This window comes from Primulina huaijiensis, unplaced genomic scaffold, assembly GCF_012295235.1.
Source record: "Primulina huaijiensis isolate GDHJ02 unplaced genomic scaffold, ASM1229523v2 scaffold40265, whole genome shotgun sequence".
NCBI classification, from domain to species: Eukaryota; Viridiplantae; Streptophyta; class Magnoliopsida; order Lamiales; family Gesneriaceae; genus Primulina; species Primulina huaijiensis.
In genome coordinates this window covers 14,776-38,040 of record NW_027359513.1, presented here as the reverse complement: position 1 = coordinate 38,040, position 23,265 = coordinate 14,776, and the positions used below count along the sequence as shown (strand labels likewise).

General features: G+C 33.3%; 3 protein-coding genes and 1 long non-coding RNA gene across 5 annotated transcripts; 2 read left to right on the top strand and 2 right to left on the bottom strand.

The window, feature by feature from the left end:
* Positions 1-5,220: 5,220 nt before the first annotated feature.
* LOC140969180 (21 kDa protein-like) lies at positions 5,221-6,027 on the bottom strand. Its single transcript, XM_073430452.1, has one exon. The coding sequence runs from the start codon at positions 5,944-5,946 to the stop codon at positions 5,332-5,334; it is 615 nt and encodes a 204-aa protein (XP_073286553.1). The 5' UTR covers positions 5,947-6,027; the 3' UTR covers positions 5,221-5,331.
* A 4,217-nt stretch (positions 6,028-10,244) lies between these two features.
* Positions 10,245-17,575, top strand: LOC140969172 (protein POLLEN DEFECTIVE IN GUIDANCE 1-like). The gene is made up of 11 exons (XM_073430440.1): positions 10,245-10,913; positions 12,338-12,489; positions 12,737-12,840; positions 13,359-13,447; positions 13,554-13,627; positions 14,279-14,429; positions 14,527-14,694; positions 14,989-15,086; positions 15,191-15,313; positions 15,464-15,532; positions 17,042-17,575. The coding sequence occupies exons 1-11, from the start codon at positions 10,379-10,381 to the stop codon at positions 17,240-17,242; spliced, it is 1,764 nt and encodes a 587-aa protein (XP_073286541.1). The 5' UTR covers positions 10,245-10,378; the 3' UTR covers positions 17,243-17,575.
* A 196-nt stretch (positions 17,576-17,771) lies between these two features.
* On the bottom strand, positions 17,772-22,449 carry LOC140969182 (cyclin-SDS-like). 2 transcript variants are annotated; one of them, XM_073430456.1, is made up of 7 exons: positions 21,364-22,449; positions 20,937-21,101; positions 20,076-20,242; positions 19,241-19,369; positions 18,799-18,979; positions 18,626-18,670; positions 17,772-18,176 (listed from the first exon to the last, which is right to left on the bottom strand). In XM_073430456.1, the coding sequence occupies exons 1-7, from the start codon at positions 22,399-22,401 to the stop codon at positions 18,147-18,149; spliced, it is 1,755 nt and encodes a 584-aa protein (XP_073286557.1). In that variant the 5' UTR covers positions 22,402-22,449; the 3' UTR covers positions 17,772-18,146. The 2 variants fall into 2 exon arrangements, with proteins under 2 accessions (XP_073286557.1, XP_073286556.1); XM_073430455.1 differs by lacking the exon at positions 17,772-18,176 and having other exon boundaries at positions 18,465-18,670.
* On the top strand, positions 18,506-20,276 carry LOC140969183 (uncharacterized). The gene is made up of 3 exons (XR_012173897.1): positions 18,506-18,639; positions 18,740-18,924; positions 20,051-20,276. It is a non-coding gene; the product is annotated as an uncharacterized lncRNA (long non-coding RNA).
* Positions 22,450-23,265: the final 816 nt, after the last annotated feature.

Below are 23,265 nucleotides of genomic sequence, written 5' to 3'. Positions count from 1 at the left end.
TATGAGCTTAAATTTTATTTATTCAACTTGAAACTCAAAAACAAAGACTTGAATGACATGACTTGTTAAATGTTAAAAAAAACACATTCCAAACATAATCATAGTACTTTCATTTTTCCTTATTTACTTTTTTCCTAATGTTCTAATGATAATTACATTATTTCACAATCTTGACATAATCATTTCAATTGTATAGATATTCTACGTATCAAATCAACTTTCAAAGTTCATATCCAAAATTAATCACGTCGAATCGATCAATATTTACTGTAAAACTTTACTTAAAATCTTTTGAGTTCAATTAAATTGAAACTCGAAATTTCAACCAAATAGCATCTAACCTTTTGGGTTTAAATGTTATTTGAATTTTGTGAGACGGATATTCGATCCGACCCAACTTATGGAAATTATTATTTTTAAATATTAATATTAATTATGATTATAGACTAGTGAAATATTGTCTTTGCTTTGAGCAAACTTAAGTGTTAAGGTCTTCTCAGTAAGGAATAAAAAATGAATTGTAGTTTATTTTATTTTTAAAATAAAGTGAATTGGTATGGGAAGATGTGCTCCGCAGCATATATTATATATCAACTACTTTGGTGTATATATGGGATTTGGTCTTTGGTTTGAATTTTCAGTAACATTTGAATTTTGATTAGTCAGAACTATCGATTTGGGCATTTTGTTAAAGTCTTCTTAATGACAATTTTATATCCAAAGCATTGAACAGAAGTAGGAAAAAAACTCAAACTTTATTTGGCATACTCAAATAATTTATTTATTTATTTTTTCTTATACGATTTACGACCACAAATACATATAGCTCAATTACAACATTGAGAATCAATTTTTTGGTAATGAGAATCTCAGGCGGACTTTTTTTTTATTTTATTTATTTGTGGTATGTTTATTTCGATTTAAAATTTTTGAAACAAATTCTATATTAATTTTTTTCATTGTATACATGTATAATTTTTAAAAATGTATGTATAATGTAATGATTATATTAAAATTTCTAATTATATGATTTAAAATTTAGATTTTGAAAAAAAAAACTAGCATTGTTTATTAGCAAATCATATTTATTAAATTGAAAATAACTCAAATCTTGAATGTTTTTTGTGAGACGATCTTACAGATCTGTTTTTCTGAGACGAGTCAATCTGATCCATACTTAAAATGAAAAGTAAGACTTTTAATTAAAAAGTATAATATTTTTAAGAACCAAGTTATGTTAGAAGGCTATTTCACAAAATTAACACGGTGTCACACTAACTTTTGACAAAATCGTTTTGAAAACAACTATTGTAGTCAAATTTTTCATGCCATGTCCGATCGAGGCACAATTTAGAAGATAATCGCCTGCTAAAGCAAATATTTTCCACTAACGATTAAAATAAACGGGGTGAAATGAAAAAAAAAGTTTTATAAATCTTTACATTTATACGGTAAAAAGAAATAAAATTAGGTTCTTAGTAAAATATAAAAATATCGATCTATTTTTTTCAAGAAAATTTATTTTTTTTCAAAAAAATATATAATGTGTTTTCAGTAATACTCAATGTATTAGTTATTAAATTTGACTGGTCATTACAGTAGTTATCCGCATAAAATAAAATATCTAAAGTGGGCTTTTTTTTTACATTATCCGCATGAGGTGAGTCAGTGGGGAGATAATTGTCATGCATGCTTGCTTTCCTCTACACTTACAGCNTCAGACATTTATTTTCCTAATTACATGTATCCTTGACTTGCATAAATGGTTAGACAAGTTCCGAGTGAGCTTAATTTAAGATTACATGTAACGGTAATGAGCCATGACATAGCATGGGTCTCGGCCCATACTCATACACCATTACGCATAGGACTCAACTGGTACCAGGATTGCTGTCAAGATCTATATAAGTCCAAAAAGTCTCGGGTTCTAATTCTGAAAAGGTAAAAACTCAAGTGTCTGGACTGGATAAGTCCTATGCGTAATGGTCCATGGGTATGGGTTGAGGCCCATGCTATGCCATGGCCCATGATCGTTACAATAAAATGAGCCTTTTTTTGTAACGGTCATGGGCCATGGCATAGCATGGGCCTCGGCCCATACCCACGCACCGTCACTCATAGTACTTCTCCAGCCCAATTGGTATCAGGATTGCTACCAAGATCTATATAAGTTCAGAAAGTTTTGGGTTCTAATCATGGGAATGTAAAAGCTCCAGTACCTGAGCTGAACAAGTTCTATGAGTGACGGTGTGTGGGTATGGGCCGAGGCTCATACTATGCCATGGCCTATTACCGTTACATTACATGTGTAAGATTAGGACATCCTTTATATGTGACATTTGAGATGACAAATATGATTTTGATTTCACCGTAACAACCAAAGTATTGTTCAAGATTAGACGAATAAAGTAGTACTTATCATTAATTAGAAGTGGAAAACTAACAGAAAACTTTTGTGTGATTAGAAAGTAATAAAGTCAAGATACTTAAAATATAATTTAATTTTGTACACCTTTCTCCGATAATTGAAACTAACTGATTATGGCTCACGCCGTCACGGATCCCGTGCGTTCATATAAGAAAAATAAAAAATAAATTAGTTTTTCTAAAAAAAATTAAAATAAAAGTTGTTAATTTTTGAAATTGAAATTATAAGAAAGAAAATAAATCGCAAAAAATGTGATATATATAGTTGGATAGTTAGATGATGTTTTGAAGATCATAAAAAAGCTTATTCACCCTTCAAGTTAGTTAGTAAAATTGTTTAATTTTAATAAATAACTAGTGAGTCGTGGCACATGTCATGAGTCTATTTCCTAAAAAATTAAATAACGAAGCAGTTTTTTTTAAAACAAATTAAAATTAAACTTATTAATTTATTAAATTGTAATGATACGAGAACAAATAAAATATAAAGAAAAAAGTGATATATATAGTTGGATATGGTTAGATGATGTTTTAAAAAATTATAAATAAAGCTCACCACTATATCAAAATTTGTTAGTAAAACAAGTTTGACTTGAATAAATAATATATATAAATTGTGATAATACATATAACGGATAAAAATTGGATGTTTAAATTAGATTATAATGAGATAAAATAGATCGCTAAGAATAACTTGAGTTATTCATTTTAATAGATTGATTAAACAACTTTAGTTATGGTTTTTCCCCGACTTTGTTTTGTTTTGTTTTTTTTTTTTATATATTCATTAATTTCTTGCAGGATGATTATAATATAAAATAATACATTTTCAAAGTTCTTGAATTTTATGAGTTTCATAGCGAAAATATTGGAGATCCAGCGAGAAGCTTTTTGATACTACGTACAATGATTATGTATCTTACTTTTGGTTTTAATTGTCATGCATTAGTTTGTTAAAAAAATTCTAATCTTAATAAATTTAAAATTTTGACTCCGCCATTGGTGACAAATATATTATAATTAATGAAACCACATTACTAACTCTCACCCACCATTCACGTATTTGAAATACAATTTTTCTTTAAAAAAATTCATAATCTCTAACATTGATTTTAAGCTAACGTCAACGAAAACGTAAATATATTCCAAAAAAATATCATTTAATAAAGCAAGGGCGGCTATTTCTCTAATAATAAAATATATTAGTGATAAATTCATTCTTAATGATCATCATATAAATTATTCTAGATTGCTAAAAGCATATATTAGAAAAAAATTAAAAGCGTTACTTTTTGGTGTTTATGGCATAGTTTATTCACTGATTAGCACGCAATTTATCTAGATTTCCAGCTCAAAAAGGGCATCAAAACTAGAAAATTTCTTTTCCACATGGAAAAGTGTCTCAAATCTAGGAACGTAGGCAAAACCAATTGTTGTTACACTGGATATGATATAAGCAGAGGTATCGAACTTGGCTATTTACTTGTCCTAATTATTTTTTTATTTTATTTTTTTGTTGTCTTGTTCGGTCTCTTTGATTATCCAATTTGTCAATTGGAGATTAGATCCTGAAAAGTAAATGTCGGACAATTTTATAACTTAATGAATATAAGTAACACTAGTAGTATGCATTTGATAACTACATGATGGAGAAATCATGTATCAAATTATTTAAACTAAACTATTTAAAGTTTTAGAAAATCAAAATAATAAAATTAAAACTTTGACTCCAGTTTAAAACTTAAACACCAAACAGAGCAAAAGCGAGAACAAGCAACAAAAAAGTTGGAAAATGTTGAAAAGGTTTAAGTTTTATGGTATGAAGGTTGTAGTAAACATATGATGTGGTTGATTAATATATAAAAATTTATTAATATTTATATATTATTAATTTATTATTTCAATTTTAGATTTTATAAGAATACAAAAACATAATATTCATGAATGTTTAATGTGATTTCAGCTTAAAAAAACCCTTTAGACGCTAAGCGGTAAGGTAGTCGTTCGCCTATCTCTTTTTAAAACACAGTTGAAAAGATCTATGCTCGAAGATTTGGGCCTTACCGGGTCGTCCAGGCTCAAGTTTCAGATACGACTTCATATATTATGGGCTATAGTCCTCATTCCATATATATCTCTTAATTTGATACTCCACTATTGGCATAGGTGCTATCGGCACGCGGATTTAATATCAGTACGTAGCATTTCTGTTAGAATCATCCTTACCACCAGAAATTGGTACTTGAGTTCGATCAGGGATCCTCAATTGAATATGTGCACATTGCATGATTGAAAAACATATTTCATAAAAAAAAAATTTAATTAAGGATATAACAGATCATGATAAATCAGGACCATATAGGGGATGGAAAGAGACCGAGACATTTGGATTAATAATGAAAAGCAAATTTTTACAAAAATTTGCATGGATTAATAATGAAAAGCAAATTTTTACAAAAATTTGCATTAATATGACATGTAGCATTTTGAACTTATTGTAAAAAACATTATATTATAAGTAAGTATGGTCTCATGTATTTATAATCGTGAGACGAATTGATCCATTGAAATAAAAAAACAATATTTTGATGGATAGGTCGAGTTGAAAGTCCATCTCATAAAAATAATTTTTGTGTTATATTATTAACATATTATGTTTACAAGTTAGTTTAGTTAACACGAAAAGGATATTTTACACAATTTAGGCAAAAATATTTGAAATCTTACCAAATTTAAACATTTCGTAATTTATATGCAAGTTAACATGAATATGATCAACTGAAAAATTTTATAAAACAAACTTATATAGTACACACAACACAACAAAACAAAACAAAACAATTGCGACAATATTGGTTTGATTAGCTATGGAGTAGCAAATGATCCTTAATTAGCAAAAATTAATCAGGGGACCATAACCTTAGAATCAGCAATAAAACTATTCACCAGACACAGTGCATTGCTCGTCACCTCCTTAACCTTCACCACTCGATCGCACACGTCCATCTTCATCGGCCCGTCGGACACATCCTCGAATCCGTCCGTACACGTCTCCTCATTCGTCAGCGCCGCGCTCATCCACGTCTGCACATTGCTCATCTCGAAAGCCAGCTCCTCGCCCGCCGCTTTAAGCCGGCGCATCTGATTCAGCGACCCGCGCATCTGATCCACCGCGTCTCCGAACACGCTGAAGCAGTCGTGAAGCGCGGCTGCGGCGCGGGGGTCGGGCCCGTAGTCCCCGCGGCTGGTGAGGTTACGGACGTAAATGGCCAAGCGATTCGCTGTGGAGAGGCTCACGCCGATAGCAACGCGAGCCAGGCGAGCTGGGTTCTGTTGCACGGAATCGGCATAGCTGATTAGTGAGGTGTAGCATAAGTCGGGGTATTGGGTGGTGTGGCAGCTCGTGCGGATATAGTCGGTGGCATTTACGGTGGAAGAGGATGGAATGCCGGCCTCGGCGGAGGAAGGGCGGAGGTGGAGGTAGAAGAAGAGGTGGACTAGTAATAGTGGACGTAACATTTTGATTATAGAGGTTTGTAGATTGTGAAGCTTGAGCCTCGCGATAAGAGGATAGGAGTAAAAATAGTGGGAGTTGATTATTCTGGGNTATGCAATTATATTTGTTTGACAAAAAAAATCGCCCTCGTAGTAAAGCACATGTTTCCCAAGTTGATTTTGTTGCAAAATATATCGAACGCTAAAGTACAGTAACTTTCGTAAAAATCAGTGAACTAATTGATGAAGAAAACATATTAGAGCAAAGTTTATAGTAAATCAAATCGAGACATGTACGAAATTTCGAAACCTTTAATTTACCGATTGAAAGTTTCGGAAGAAGAAGATATGCGTGTTTCAGTATAAATATTGTTGGATTGCCAAATCAACGACAATATAATTTGTAATTGACAAGAGTGAATATGGATTATTTCAATATTCTTACAATTATTATTTTTTTAAAAAAATAATGTTAAAAGTATAAAAAAAATATTTTGATAAATAAAATTTTTGTATTGAATATTTTGTTTTGTAATAATAGTTCTACAAATTTTGTTGTATATATAACATTATATTATCAATCATTTATTAATGAAATGGATACGAGATAATAACTATCCAAGTGTAACGCGCGATACATGGCTTGCTAACTTTGTGGTAGGTTGGTCACGTTAATAGATAGGCAGGCGTGGTTGCGATAAAAATAGCATAGCAAACACGCTTGCTTTTGCAGCCTGTTTCCGTGCATGCCCTTCGCAATCGATTTCAAAGGGCTAGTGTTAGCAAGATATTCACAAATATCTAAAATACTTAATATCACCCATCATGCAATTACCATCATATGTTGTCAACAAACTATACATACACACATATATGTGTGTGTGTGTGTGATGATTTCACGGCTTTTGTCGATTTTTACTAATACTCAGCGATAGAGAGATCTGTCGTTGTCCGTTTCTAATCAACCTATTGTGGTTTAATAAGATGATATTCAATGGGGATAAGTAAGCCTACTTTCTAACTAAAAACCATGATCTAAAAGAAATATTATGTGTACGGTGTGGGTGGGAAGAAGCTTTTGAGGGAGGGAATAAAAGAACGTAGTAGTACGCATGTTCTTAGCACAAAACAATTTCAAGCACTCTAAGCCTTCAACTTTAACACTTCCCGGGCCCGATTGATGCCACACTGACTATTGCCCATTTTTATTGTTCTTACTTTTTCTTTAATTATTTCACGTAAATAAATAAAATCGTGTGCCCACCTAGGAATCAGGCTGGAAAAGGGTTGGGTTGGCCAAGGTTTTTACCCGAATTTAGCCCGATTCAGGGCCTAATCAGCAACACGAAACATATAAAATTAAAATAGAATGCAATATATTATCTCGGAACAAATTTTATCGGATAAGGTGAAAACAATTGTTAGCTTTTCTGAATTCAGAATAATCGGCCCTCTTTCCTCAAAGAGCTGCACCTGTTTTATTTTCAACAGGTTTTTTAAGTTGACGAAGTTTGTTATAATTGATTTTCGAACTTGAAATTTTGAGACATGAGTGGTATTTTAAGAATTTCGTAACTTATTCCTAAACATAAATATATTTAACATAAGTCGCAAATCCATCCACTATATTTTCAAGTCTATCCATGCTGGATACTTCAATGAATCTTTTCCATTTTTTAAGAAGAATTTCACGAGAGCCTCTTCCCACAATTTACGGCATCTCAAGAGTGCTTTTGCTTCAGACAACAAACAAATTATTGATCTGCATGGAATGAAAAAAATGATAATAATTTATATAGAAATAGATAAGATTTCGATAATATAGCTGGCTGCAGAACATGACTTGTCACACTAAGCCAGATGCCTCCTTGTTTTGGAGGGTCTTCACCTTTTCTAATACTTTCTTTCTCTAGACTTTTCTTCGGGTATCTTCAGATTTCACTTGTCTTTGTTTCTTAGGGTAGTGACGAGCTTGTCGAAGAGCAAAGTTAAAATGATGTCATAACGACCAAAGTGGAAACATAATTACCGCAGATCATGCCACTTTTGTGCAAGTGTGAATCCCAAGCCCATTTTTATCGGATCGGGAAAAAAAAAAAGAATTAGTGATGACATGAGAATCTGATATATGATCCAAATGAAAGATATATGAAGTAAATTTTTTATTTGATTAAATAAATATGTATTCGAGTTAGTATTTTCGGATATGTAGATGGAAGTGGGTCTTAAAGAATTTTACTTATGCTCGACCTGAATAACCCCATTAAATTAATGTAAACATATATTAACATATATATATATATATATATATATATGATTTTTTAAAATATAATTTAATTTAAATGTGTTTTTGTTGAATGATATTATTTTGATGAAACGAAGAAAATTGTTAGTATAAAGTTGATGTTATTTTAGCAATTGATATGAAACAGAGAGTGAACGCGACAAAAAGATAGTTACATTTTCATTGCTCCTATTTAAAAAGAATTATGTTATGAGCCTCCTAAGCTATAGAATTATGACCCATCAACTCGACACGGTACAACCTGAAAAAATTAGGTTTGGGTTTTCGGGTTCGGGTCAGATCGGGTCGGACCCGATAGTTGACCCGAAAAAAATGATCGGGTTGGGTTGGGTTCGGGTTAACCCGAAAATTTTAAATTTTTTAAAAAATATAATTAATAAATATTGCCTACATTTTTATATATTGCATGTCTGAAAAAATATTTATTTTATATTTATATAATAAATTTTCATAATTTATTATTTATTTTGAATATTTTTTATTTTTTAAACAATTGTTTATTTGATTTAATAAATATACTTTATTTTTTTATAATTAGACTTTCAAATTTAAATCACATATATGTGAGAGATTTTATTATTATATGTTTAAATTAAAATATTGATATTATTTTTTGTTTGAATTTTATTTTTAAAAAAATTATAAAAAATTCAAAATCAGGTTATACTGTTTGCTTCGGGTTTAGGTTCGGATTGAGAGTTTTCGGATTGGCTCGGGTTCGGGTTGAGTTCGAGTTTAACAATTTTTGAATAATAATATTGTTCAACTCGATCCAACTCAATCCATCCGAATTGACATCCCTAACACAAACAAAATGCTGGTTTGATTTTCAAAATGTAAACAAACGATATAAATTCCTAAATTTCAGTCGAATGTCACATCGTGGAATAAATTGCAATCCCTCTTCGACATATGCAACCAAAATTAATTCACATGCCGTATGAAATAGACAGAGACAGGCTATGACACTTCCACATCGCGGCAACAAGATCTCGTCCATGAAATTGACATCTCTGACATATACATATTGCTATGAAGCAAAAAGAACCTATGAATAATATATATATATATATAGTGTCATAGCCTGTCTCTGTCTATTTCATACGGCATGTGAATTAATTTTGATCAACAACAATTTACATTGTAACACCTCTTAAAAAAGATATGTATGCTTTTGGTTAAAATACAATGATTTTACAAAATATCTAAAATTGGGACGAAAACATTAAAATAGTGAAGCATTTTGCAAACCATTCATGTACTGCAAAATAATAACGCCAGTTTAATAAACCGTATAATTAAAAACATAGCAACGAGAGATAAAAATAAATTTAGGTATTTGTGATTGTTCAATTTTAATTTAGAATTTGAAATTTGTCAATTCTAATTTAACCTAAGAGTTTTAAAATAATTGAAAAAATAAAAAAAATCATAATTTTATTTTATCTTAATAAATTTTTTATAAATAAATAAAAAATTGTCAATAACCAAAGAAATTTTATTTAAGGGAGCAATTAATATGGAAGACAATTTTGTGGTGTTCACGTAAATTGCTTACTATAACAAAACATACATCTGCGCGTGTGTCAGAAGCCCATTGTAGATATAATTAATTCCAATTTATACCAGAATTTGCCCAATAAGCCCATGATATATATAGTTTTGTTCATCATATAATTTGCCCAATAAGCCCATTATAGATATAATTTTGTTCATCATATAAAATATACCAAATTTCGGACTCTCATATTTAATAATATAATATATATATATATATATATTCATAAATGATGAAATAACAGTGCAAATATTATCAGAAATGAATTATATTAATTTGCAAACAAAACAGCACACATAGGTCAATGAATTATATATAAAATTTTAAAAATGACCACCCATCTTATTTATTATAGGTATAAAATACTTTTAAAATATATTTTTTATTTTTATTTTAAAAAAAGTGGCTTCTTACGTTTTTATTAAACTGGGATTGGAAAGCACGCGAAAGTGTAGCACCAAAATAAAGAGGCGTTGTCCAAAGAGAAAAGACACGCGTCCCTTATCCATTGGGTCACAGTGCGTCACCTCCATTTCCCCATTACACATTTCCACTTGCCTTGCGCACCTGAATAGTCACGCAATTACTCAGCCATGCCCACAAGATCGCCGTTTGACATTCTCACGATCCCCCAGAACGATGATAATTTGTCCGCCGCGATCTTCTCGTCTGAACAGAATGACACCGCCTCTTCCCCCTCTCGCAGGAAGAAGAAGAAGAAGAGGAATAGGAAAGGAAAAACGACCTCCGAGGTTTCATCCGTGGTTTCAGAAAATTCTGTAACCAACGGTGAAATTAAGAACTATAGCTGTACGGTGAGTAGTACGGTTACAGAGGAGGTTGAGAGTGAGGCGAATTGCGTGATGCGTGAAGTTACAGCGCAGTTCCGGGAATTGAGGCAGAGGAATGTGAGTAATGTGATCAATGGAGGTGAAACTATGATCTCGTTGGCCACTGAGGAGAGTGGTAGTGGTAGAAAGGAAGACAATGCGGTGGAAGGAGTTGAGGAGAAGAAGGAGGGAGTGGGGGGTGAAATCAAATCGGATCAATGGATGCATTTGAAGGGTGGGAAATTGCAGAAGGAGGTGTCATTGGATTGGAAGAAATTGATGTCTGAAGATTCCAATTGTGAGTCCATCTTCTTTAAGTGTTTGTTGATTCTGGTATCCCTTTTTGGATGCGGAAAATTCTATCCGAAAGTCCGGCTGTTATTTTTCTTGATTGAATGAGTTAATAGATGGGGAGTTTATGAGAGTAGCTAATGGATAAATGCAAATTGGCTATAAAAAAACCTAACCCTCTGATAAAATATACTGATATTTTGACATGGGCTAGGAAAATGAAGAGGAATACTTGAGTGGGAAGTCCAGTTTCACGGTGGTTAATTACTGTTTTTTGTGCAGTCCTTAGTTGTTAAAAGCTTAGGAATTTGGAGCCTCCGTCATAGAATTATTGTTAGTCCTTGATGCGGAACATAGGCTATCTGGATCGAATTTGATAATGACTTTGAATGGGATGCATGTGATTTGTGGTTCCTAAACACACGGGCACTGACACGAGGTTTTATCCACCTTGGAATTTCCATTATTAAAGTGATAAAATGAAGCAAGAAAACTGAATCGCATAATTTATGTTTTTGCATAATTGTTATCTTTACTCGCATTAACTTATGTTACTGGGACTTAAAAATGGAGTTATGAAGTGATCCTTGGATGATTCTTTATGAAACTTACTTGCTAACGAGACAATTGCGCGTTTCATCCTATTCCTTACGGGATTTTTCATTTATCCCTTGCTTTGGGGCGTGTTTCACAGTTCATCCGATGATATCCACATTTGGCCTCATATTTTAATTTTTTTATAGCATTTTGTTCGGTTGCACGGGAAATTGTGATGTAAATTTGCATGGAAATGGAGGTGAAGTTTGATACACTGCTTGGGAAGGGGACCAAAAGTGATGTCAACTCAAAAGATCAGTCAGAAATGTATTGCAAAACCACAAGTTTAGGATGAAAAAAGTGCAATTTTTCCAATTTCAAAATTAGAATTTAAAATCCTTAAAACTTTCCTTCTAACTGTATCCTTAGTGTTGTCTGTAGTTTTTGGTCATCCAACTTTGGGCACTTTTTAAGTTCTGTATGTCGTGTGAAAAGACTTATAGCTACCTGGAGAAATAATCTAAAATTTATGTCACGAGTTTATCGCTGTATTTTAGCTGATACTTAAAATAATGAATAGTTTCACGATGAACTCCGATTTTTTTACGCAATGTTGTGCTGTAGTTAATGGTTCTGTTTATAACTAAAGAGTGATGTTTCCGGGACGCTGTAATTTTATATTGTGATGTCGATTTGAGTATTTCTCCTTTTTTTTTTTTTGCTTATTTTCATTCTTTACATTTAGTTCCTACATGATTGACAAGTTGTCCATCGTCTTTGCTGGTAAGGTAGAAGACATTTTCAAAATGACATGCTTTATGTTTTCTCTTTCATTTTCTTTTTCCCCTCTTTTTTCCTGTCCACTTAATCCAAGGCATTACAATTTCCTATCAGACGCATTACATTTGGAGAAGTCACCGATGAAATATTTTATGGAAGAAATGAATGCTGGAAATTCCTTAAGAAGCACCACCACACTTAGCAATGATAAAGAACGAGAAAGAGTATATGATACTATTTTCCGTTTGCCATGGCGTTGTGAACTGGTAAAGTTGTCTGATTTCATCCTCAAGCACTACCACACTTGTCCTTAAGCATGGACTCGTTTTCTAAATTTCTATTTGCCAGTGAATGGTTTTCTTGTTGAACGTAGTCTTGTGGATTTAAGCCTTGAGTCATTTTTATCACTTTCCCATCAGTTATTGTCTGGAACTTGAAATTTTACGAAATCGGGACATGTTATTTTTCTCCTTATGCATGTTGTCATCAAAAAGAATTTTGTTTTCTTTGCAGCTTATCAATATTGGTTTCTTTGTCTGCTTTGACTCATTTCTTTCGCTCTTAACCATCATGCCAACAAGGATTGTTATAACAATTTGGAGGCTTCTTAAAACCAGGTCAGTGCCATCTCTCACAAACAATGCCTTTTGAGTGATGTGATAGGTTATGTGACATCAAATTTTAACAAAAGATTCCACTAAATATCATCTTATAAGTTAGGACATTTAAAGAACTTGGGCAATTTGGCTGCACCCATGCAATCATGTGGCACATGCATACAAGTATGTTTGGTTGTGTTCTTATCAAAGCGTGGCAGCTTCAGCTCGTGATATTCAGTTGGTCTAATTGCAATAATCTTATCCAAAGCTAGTTTGCTAGGAAGACTGCCAAGGTAGATTTAGACTACAGTTCATGTTTGGGACATTTGGTGTATCAGAGTCTACAGTGTTTTTTTATGAGGATTTGTTTTCTTAGCATATATTCAGTTATGTTCTGAGGTTCTCCCGGTATTGCTTTCTAGATTTCAAATTTAGATCAATTGGATGCCATGAATTTATTTTGTCATAAACATCATTCACTTATTTTTCTCAAGGGACCTTATAGGTTTAGTATAATTTAATCATGCTTGTGGCAGGCAGTTTGAGAGGGCTTCATCAGCGGAGCTGTCTGATTTTGGCTGCTTTGTTGTCCTGGTCACTGGAGTCACTCTATTACAACAAGCAGGTTTTGTAAGGATAGTAAATCTGTAAAAGTTTTCCAAGTGTTTCGGAGAATTTCAGTATGAATTACACTATGTTGATGATATATTGTTCTTTAACTTTTTGCCCAGATATCAGCTTGATATATCACATGATTCGTGGTCAAGGAATTATTAAACTCTACGTAGTCTACAATGTTTTGGAGGTAAGGGATTGACTAAGGCAAGCACGATATGTTAAGGAAGTTTTATTATTTGTACAAGCATACTCATGGTGTTCGGAACAGTTTTGAACTGTCTTTGGTTTGAATGTAATTAAGAATACATGCAATTAGATGTGGGTACTTGAAGCATCAAACGAACTTTAGATGTCTTGTCGCCTGTGGACAGATGTGATAAATTTTATTTATTTCCAAAACAAATTTCCTGGATTTGACCACTGATTGTCTCTTGTATTCATGCCATTAAAAGTTAAAACTGTGCCCACGCTCCTGAAACCTTGAAACAAAAAACAAATAACTTTAATTGTAAAATGTTTAGAGTATTTCTTTGAAGTTCAAATGCCTGAAGAAAATATTCTGAAGGAAAGTCATGATCACTCGATACAGTTACTTGGCAGTCATAAATTATGATGGCTTCATTCATACTGCTATTCACAGTTATCATGTAAACAATTCCATATGATTCACGTGTTGAAGTTACTTGACAATCAAAATGGCCACGTCCTTGTTGCTATTCACTGTTTAATTTAAAGATTCCGTCATATGTTTTTTCTTGACATTCATGGTTATAGTTTGTATTATTCCTGGTTTCCTATGTCATATACAATTTGTTTGATATTGCCCTTCGAATGTCAGATATTCGATAAATTATGTCAAAGTTTTGTTGGAGATGTGATGCAAGCTCTATTCAATTCAGCAGATGGACTTGCAAACTGTTCGCAAGAAAACATGCGATTCTGGCTGCGGAGATTTATTTTGGACGAAGCATTGGCAGTCGTTTCTTCAAATATCCTTGTCATCATAATAATTTTATTTACCTTTTGTTACTTTTTTTCTTTCTATTGTCATATCTTTCATCGATGTAGTTCCTTAACTCCCCATACTAGTTCATTCATTTATCTTATTAGCTCAGGCGGTTACGTTGTCAACATGTATAGTTGCTCACAACAATGCTTTATTTGCTATGCTTGTATCGAACAATTTTGCGGAGATTAAAAGCAATGTATTCAAACGTTATAGCAAGGATAATCTTCACAGTATGGTATACTTTGGTGAGTGTTGTTTTTCAATTTCTTTCTAAAATGCTTAGAAATTATAATATGCTTGGTATAACTAGTTTTTCTTTCCAATGTGATTATACATTTTGCACTTCTATTGTCTCAATCAGAATATTAGTACGGATTTCGAACTGGAATAATACTCATTATAATTCATTTGTTCATGGAACGCCAATAAAAGTTAGAATAAGCCTATGATATGGAAAATATCATGATTGTTTTTTTCTTACTCGTTGAAGTATTAATTTTATGTCTAATAATCATCCCGTTCTCTGATTGCTCAACCAGATTCGATTGAGCGGTTCCACATTTCGGCATTTATATTATTTGTTTTAGCTCAAAATATACTCGAAGCAGAGGGTCCTTGGTTTGAAAGTTTTATCAGTGTAAGTCACAAGTTGCTAGCATTTTACATATCGATAATCTAGTATGATAAAAATGAAAATTGTGCGATTAGTTACTTCTTGAATATTTTTTCTGAATCATGCAGAATGCGCTTGTAGTTTACTTTTGTGAAGTGATTATTGATGTAATAAAACACTCATTCATCGCTAAATTCAATGACATAAAGCCCATTGCATTCTCGGAATTTTTGGAGGATCTCTGCAAACAGGTACCTTCTTTCTATAACAAATTGGCAATATATATTTTCCATCGATCATATCGGGTTGCCTTCACCTGCTACTCATGATAATATTATGATGAAGGTTTACTATATGATCTTGGACACGCTTTTCATTTCTGTGCTTTGTTCTTTTGTTAGACATTAAATATTCAGACTGAAAGCGCGAAGAAGAACCTGACTTTTGTTCCTTTGGCACCAGCTTGTGTGGTAAGTATAACTACGATCTCATTAAAAATTTCTCTCTTATTTCTGTTGGATGCTGTTATGGACCCAATTATACCTGGCCTTGACCAAATGGGTCAGCAGAGGTCCAAACCTCTTATATCTCGAAATAACCGGAAGAATCTAGATGATGAGAGAGGGATTAAATAGAGGAGTTTGTTAGGAGAGATTCATTCACGTTTTTACTGTTAGTGATTAGTGAGTTACTAGCTTGAGCTAGGGTATTTGGCAAAGGATTTAATCCTTTGGCTGAGTGTTTATTGTAATAACTTTTACTTTGATGCGATTGAAAATTTAGTTCCCAACAGATGCAACATGTCAAACTCATCGGGTTCCATTTGATGAACATTCATGAGCAGAAAAATTGACAGGGTTTGGATTTTCTGTTCGACTTGTTTCCTAGTGACACGTGTTTATCAGTTTATGGGTAAAAAGAGAGACTTCACCATATTATTCCTCCATCATCATCCCCATACCAACCCTCGTTTGCAGAATCTTAATCATACAATGCACCATCATCAGCCACTCATGTGGAAATCTTGCCACCACATAATGCGTCCAAATGAATATTACCAAATAAGAAATGGTTAGTTTCATGAATGTGATGCATTCCCTTGAACAATCAAATTATTCTTTATACATTAGAAAATGACTCCATGCCCGATTGAACAACTGAAGATGACACCTAAAACAACTTCGAAGATGGGGTTGGTGGTGGTAAAGAATTTGATGGCAAACAATGTGAAGCTATGGTGGTATATGCAGACAAGAGGGAAATATGGCCCGCTTGAGAGGCATTTTAGGTGAATAGCATGTCTGTGGCTCCATGAACAAAATTGTGTGACGGTGGCGGACAAGGCAGCTCTACAATCGTGAACACGGTGGTGACTAAAGCAGCGGCAGGAAGAGTGGATTCTATGGTGTTGGCGGATGACAAGGGTTGCATGATTGTATTGGAGATGGTAGAACAGTGGTTGAATTTGTGATCGAGGTTATGGCATTGGTGGTGTGAGCAGGATGGTGCTACAGTGGTGGTTGCATCAGAGGATGTGTTTTGCAGAAAACCTAGTGTCTCTTCCTTTACTCATAAACATGTGTCAATGGTTAATATGTGGAACTGGAAATTGGAACAGGCTCACGGAACAGAAAATCTAACTGGAATTGATATTGACTCGGGAGCGAATTCCAATAGCTCAGCTGCTAAATTTACAGTTAGTTTTGCTTTTCACTATTGTTGATAATGATTGTGATGCTCTGTTTGTTGGAATGAAACAATTCTTCTTTTGAGCATGATAAGTTGAGGAAGGACAGAGAAAAATAAAACGAAGTAAATATAATTCCTCAGTTTTTTATCACAATCAATAAATGGGAAAATATACTCCGGATAAGTAGTCAAGGTAATATTGCATCTTATGTTTATCACATATTTGCACGATAGTGATAATATCTAATCTGATTTTTGCTATCCTAACAGTTAATTATGTTTATGCCCAGGTTATTCGTGTTTTGAGGCCGGTTTACGCAGCCCATCTCCCATATAATCCCCTTCCATGGAGAATTTTTTGGATTTTTTTACTGTTTTCCATGACTGTGGTGATGCTAGTTAGTCTGAAGTTAATGATTGGGATGGGCCTCCAGAAACATGCTAAATGGTACGTTAAAAGATGCCAAAAAAGGAAACTTCATTCTGACTAAGTTTTTTTCTACCAACACCATGAAGGGCGGCTTGAGCTTTGCCTTGATAAATTTACACTCGCTGATCTGCATCAAGATAACTGGCATGCCAAGATTGTTTATAATCATTGGTTCAAACACGAAACTCGGTTTCCAATGTTTACACTGGAGATTTCTTTTGCTGTAAGTATGGATCAGTATGCCCTCCAATTTTGTATTATAATTACATTGTGGTAGACAAGTTGATTGTGGTTTCTGCTTGATGCCACTTGAAGAGGATGTTGATAGCAATGAAATATTGAGAAATTTTAGTAGAGTTGCAAAAGAACTCTTCAATACGAATTTTTCTTTTAATAAGTTGCGTGTTTGTGTGCTTTTTATTTGAATGAGGCATATCTGACATTCGTGGTATTCCATGCGATATGAAGTATTTCTTGAAATGCTGGTGTATCATTCCTTATTTACTTTTAAAAAAAGTTTATCGACGGTGCTGAACCCTAAATGAGCCAGAGAGGAATTTTAAATATCTGAAAAAAAATTAAACGGGATCTACCGAGGGGATGAGATTGACAGGGGCCGATCCCTAAACAAGAAACTAGAAGTATGAAGCCTAACTTTGAGAATGTTTAGGTGATACTGAGAACTATTTCTCTATACCTATGTATGACTGATATATTTAACAATAAGAATAAAGATAAAGATGCGTAAAACAATTTTTAGATTAATTGTAATAGCTAGAAATACTAATTGTTCTTTGAACGCTTGTTTATGACAGGCTAATTTGAAAGAATGTGCATAACTGTTTACAAAATCTTCGATCCTACGGACAACATATGAACTATTTTAGAGAGGACAAAAAACAGTATTCTATGCTAGAAGTGTATTATATTTGTATATCTCATTATCACCTTGGTTCATCTTTCTGTCATAGATATTTCACCAACCATTCCAGATTCTGTCAAGCACAATATACAATGTTTAGTTGGATTGATGTAATGCATATATTCTATACGACTCAAATCACACAACTAAAGTCCCAAAACACAGTTCAACCATTTTAGTTGGATGGCTGTAATGCATATATTCTGTATGACTCAAATTATTCACGTAACTAAAGTCCCAAAACATCAGCTATTTTGTTGTTAAAGAAAACCTCGATTATAGTTTTTTTTTTGGCTATCAATCCATCCCAAAAATATGTAAGGAAGTTCATCATTCCCCCCAAGAGTCAAGTACCAAAACAACGAACATGACATGAACGTTAAAACGAAAATAGTGGGGATAGGGATATGACTGACTAGATATTTTACATCAACTCTGCATACCTAACCGGACACTGGCAGGAATACTGAAGCAAGAGTTAATGTAAATTATTGTGGAAAGTTCACGCAAGCTGATAAATACCTTGATGCATTCAGGTAGATCTTTGTCTTTCTGTCTGGCATGAATCTGAAGAGTAAGTAATGAAAATATGTTAGTAAACTCATGCATCTACCTCTCGAACTGGTTTCTGAACAGTGCCCAGATAATCTATTTGCTGCGGAAAAGAGATGCAGAGGTAAGGGGTAAATTCTTACTGCTGTAATCAGGTTGCAGGATGCATCTTGATTAGCTGCAATAGAAGCAAGAACAACAATCCCAGCTGCAACAGTTGAGGGCCAATAGCAAAGCTGCTGATGACCCAGCAGCGCGAGTACTGCAAGGTATTTGGCTGTCTTCTCCACTTTTTCATTAGCCCTTGCAGCTTTGAGATAAAACCTGAACATATTCGTAAGGCACGTTGAATTATTGACATGAAGTAGGGTGAAAACGCATGAAAAAATCCAGCGGACCCAAGAATTATATCTAGTAGGGCGCGATGGTTTAAGAAGAAACTTAATGGATCTGGAGGCAAAACTAGAATTTTTAAGATAATTACTGAGTTAAATCCAAAATTTATTTGGGTAGAAGAATCGTCTCTACTGGCCCTGGGTCCTTCCCCTACAAAATGTACGTGCTTTCAGATTATAAAAGTCGTACCATAAGAAGTTGTACAAGGTAGGCAGGTAGCATTGGAAATTAAGGACTTCCTGCACCATCCATTCCATGGCCACTACTTCATACCGAGCATATGTGTTGCTTCCTACGTCGAATGTCTTTTTCCTTATGCTGTATCAAAAATAAAATTGAACCTCAAGTAAAAATTCAAGATTTGGGATAATCGTATCTTCAGAGGGTATAAGCCTACAATGTCTACTTCCCAAATATGTGATAAAGCACAATAAAGGTTTAGAAGAAAAAAGATGGAGCTTCTCTCTTTTATTATACCCTCACGTATAGAAAACTAGTAAAAAGCATGAGGAGCACCAGATTTTTCTTCGAACAAAAGAACGTCACTGGCAGAAACAAAAGGAAGAAAATTGGCAGAGAAGTTCAGTGACATATATATTAACTTAAAACAAAATAACATACAGTTATATCATTTCATCTATGGACAAGCAGAGAAGACCATCAAAGAATTTTCTTGTCTGAAGAAAGAAATAAAGAAGAAAAATAACCCACAAAACATTTCAGTAAAATGGACGAATTATTGTTTTGATTTCCTTGTCAGTAAAAAGTCGCCCTAGTTTATTTTTATTTAGTACAATCCCATTTTTTTAAAATCAAATTTAGTTTAGTGCAAATCAAAGATTTCATGTCATTTATTTTACTAACTCAATTAAGAAATTAAAATCTTGGTAATTAAGCAATATTCTGTGTACAAACGATTTGAAATCAGCTCAATTATGTTATTGATAAATTTAATTCGCTTATTTCTGACACCGATTTCCCTCGATCAAACATCAACAGTGTAAGTAAATCAAAGATGACTCACCAGTTGTTGGGCTGGTTTTCTTCAATCCTGGTGGCTAGAGTGAAGCAGGCGATTCCAGTAATCTGAAGATTCCTTATATTCTCGAAGTATCCTTTACTCAGAAATCTGTCAAGAAGGCTAACACCTAAAAACATTGTTTCCTTCTGAAGCTCCTTGTTAGTAGCTTGCTGCACGATCAAATCATTGAAAGTTAAAGACTCACTAGTAAGCTAAGAGTGTGACTCTTCTATATATAAACTATGGAAATTAATAACTTTTAGATTTGCTATACTCACAAGATATGTTAATATCCCGGAAGATAATATGTTAGATACAAGCATTTTAAACAAGTTTATTGTAAGGATCAAAGTTTATGTATCAACCTATGGCACCGAACTACGTGAATGAATCATGAAATATGATTAGTTTAATTCACGGTATCCATTTACCCAAAAAAACATAACAATAAAGAAATGCATCCCCCAGAGGGGAGAAAAATAGTCAGATGACAAATATACTTAGAATTGTTTTTATTTCTCAAAACAAACACAGCACATTTACACCACCTCGTAAAAAGGAGAAGAAATGCCACAACCACTCCAACAAGGTTTTAAATCATGAAATCATCGGACCTTGATAATGGGGTATGCGCGTATTATTTCAGCTTTCAATTGTAATTTTACATGTGCCACGTGTAATATTTCCATTGTCAACAGATGTGCAGAATCTAGAAATCGCATGTAAATCAACATCATAACAAATTATTGTCGTTACTTTCCTGTTCTAGGTGTAGATGTATGACAATACAACATGCTTAAAGCACTTCTTTTAGGAGAAATTCATGACTAATTAATCAAGGACAAATAATCATAAGTCACTGACCTCCACAATCCAGCGAACCATTCGTTGGCGCTGCTGAATGACAAGATTGCCATAGTCAGTAGTAGAACAGTATTCCTCTGCATAATCACGCAAATACACTTGCCTCCTCTCTCTCTTTCTTATGATCTTATAGATCTCTTCATCGTCATCCTCTAGTCCCAATAACTAATCAGACCGAAACAAAAACATAACATAATAATTCAATGATTTATGAGAATTATAATAAGCATCAAGCATTATGAACTTTAAATTGAAATTAAAATATGTTGAATTGATTTTTCATCCATATTAGTTATTAAGGCTACTAAAACATATACATACAATAAAAGTGACAGAATCACAAATCAAGATCAGTATCCCATTTGAACCGTACTGAAACAATAACACAACCAGCAGAACGATAACACCGGAATCTTTTTTAACTCACGTTGATGTCATTAGAACTGTAGTCTTCACAGTCATGATAAGCCGAACCTAGCACAGAAGTCGATTCGCAGAACTGTTTCTTAAACTGAGCGAGCAATTGAAAAGTAGGAGAACAATTTTCATCTCCCATGGACTTTTCAGAAAATTGACTTCCGGAAGCATTACTCCATAAGGAAGACGTATAATCCGAACTTTCTGTTTCAAAATCAGAGACTACCTGATAATTCTTAGAGGACGAGTTTTGCTCCTCGGATACTCCATCACCTAAACTACCGCAATTTGAGAACTGCTCTGAACAAACTAAATCAAATTCTAGTGACTTGAGTTCTGGAATTCTATTCATGGCACCCGATCGCAGCTCTTCACGGTCACTCTTTTCACTGATATCAATTGTTGTCCTGACAGAGTTTGAGATAGGTGCCATGCCGTCGTTCAGAATCAAATTATTAGTAGTTTGAACATTTACAGCTTTAGAATTCATATTTTCCAGCGAAAATTCACAAGGAATCTCCAATTGGACGTCATTTTGAGAAATTCCAACATAACGTTCATATTCCGTCACTTTTCGATCCTCATTTCCGGATTTGTTCTCCGATAATGTGCACCTAGAAACGCTAGAAACTTCAGATCTGCTAATCTCTTCCCCTCCTGCTTCTTCCTCCACATTTACACTCTTCGACGTCAAATCTCTGTTATCTAAATCTACAATCACTACCGTTCCGGAGCACGATTCAACGCACGAATTCTCTGACATATTCTCCGACAACTCAACTTTAACATAATTTCTGCTCTTCTTCCTATAATACCTTGCAGTAATAGCTCTCCTAAAATCATTGACAGAGGATAAACTAGATTCACCTGAGACATCACTGGGTTGTGTGAAAAGTGAAGCTGCAGACGTCGTAGGAATGATCGGGAAAAAATGAAGTCGGGGGCGGCGGGTTAACTGCGACCGGCGCTGCTTCTTTGTGAAGTAGAGCTGAGATGCTGCTGCTACAGCTCCTTTGGCAGCTCGTGATGCTTGATGCTTGCGCTTCATTGGTGATCATGAAACGGCGGCTTCTCAAAGAGCAGTGAGATTTCGAGTTTGAAGTCTTTCTGTACGTGCGAGTGACGGTTAAGAAACGTTGATGGTGGTCTGGTATTTATATATTAAATGGTTCATGGTCGGGCCCACGTTTCGGTTTCATTCGTTCACACGTTCTGTTATTGGCGTGAAATTTGTGTGAAAATTGCTTGTAAAAATAAATATTTATTGGCATTATTACACCCTTTATTTTTCTTATATCACAGAAAAACTTTTGTTATACAATATCTACGGTCAATTTTTGTGACATCAATATCTTATTTAAATCACTCATTAAAAATATTATTTCTTATTATAAATATGAACAAAGTATATTCGTTTCATAACAAATCTATTATTTTTAAATATACAAAAGCATAATCAAATAGTTCAGAGGAGAATGATTACTTAGGCTCCGTTTAGTACGTGTAATGAGAGAAGTAAATGATTAGTAATTAGAGTGATTAAAAAATGAGAGATATGAATTAATACTATGGTGGGATAAATAACATGGTGTTTGGTATGATTTTAAAATGATTGATTAATTTTGTAAATTTTATTGCAATGACCAAAATGCCCCAAGTGTTAGTTAAATATATATTCTTAAAATAATTGGATAAATAATTAAATATTTATAATTATAATTTACATTTATTAAAATTAATTTAAATATATTTATTAAAAATAAATTTGTAAATATGCATTTACTTTAATAATTAAAATAACAATAATATTTTGAATGTTAATGTTAAATAAAGTTTAGAAATAATTACAATATTATTGTTTTTTTAAAAAAATTATAAATATTCTTAAAATAATTTGATAGATAATTAAATA

What these genes read in the sequence shown, in the direction of transcription:
- LOC140969180 (XM_073430452.1), bottom strand. Translation starts at nt 5,946, where the DNA reads ATGTTACGTCCACTATTACTAGTCCACCTCTTCTTCTACCTCCACCTC.
- LOC140969172 (XM_073430440.1), top strand. Translation starts at nt 10,379, where the DNA reads ATGCCCACAAGATCGCCGTTTGACATTCTCACGATCCCCCAGAACGAT. An exon ending in TAGTCTACAATGTTTTGGAG is followed by an intron (nt 13,628 to 14,278) that starts GTAAGGGATTGA and finishes TTCGAATGTCAG; the next exon opens with ATATTCGATAAATTATGTCA. An exon ending in TCACAGTATGGTATACTTTG is followed by an intron (nt 14,695 to 14,988) that starts GTGAGTGTTGTT and finishes TTGCTCAACCAG; the next exon opens with ATTCGATTGAGCGGTTCCAC.
- LOC140969182 (XM_073430455.1), bottom strand. Translation starts at nt 22,401, where the DNA reads ATGAAGCGCAAGCATCAAGCATCACGAGCTGCCAAAGGAGCTGTAGCA. An exon ending in ACCTTGTACAACTTCTTATG is followed by an intron (nt 18,980 to 19,240) that starts GTACGACTTTTA and finishes GAATATGTTCAG; the next exon opens with GTTTTATCTCAAAGCTGCAA. An exon ending in CCTGCAACCTGATTACAGCA is followed by an intron (nt 18,671 to 18,798) that starts GTAAGAATTTAC and finishes CTTACTCTTCAG; the next exon opens with ATTCATGCCAGACAGAAAGA.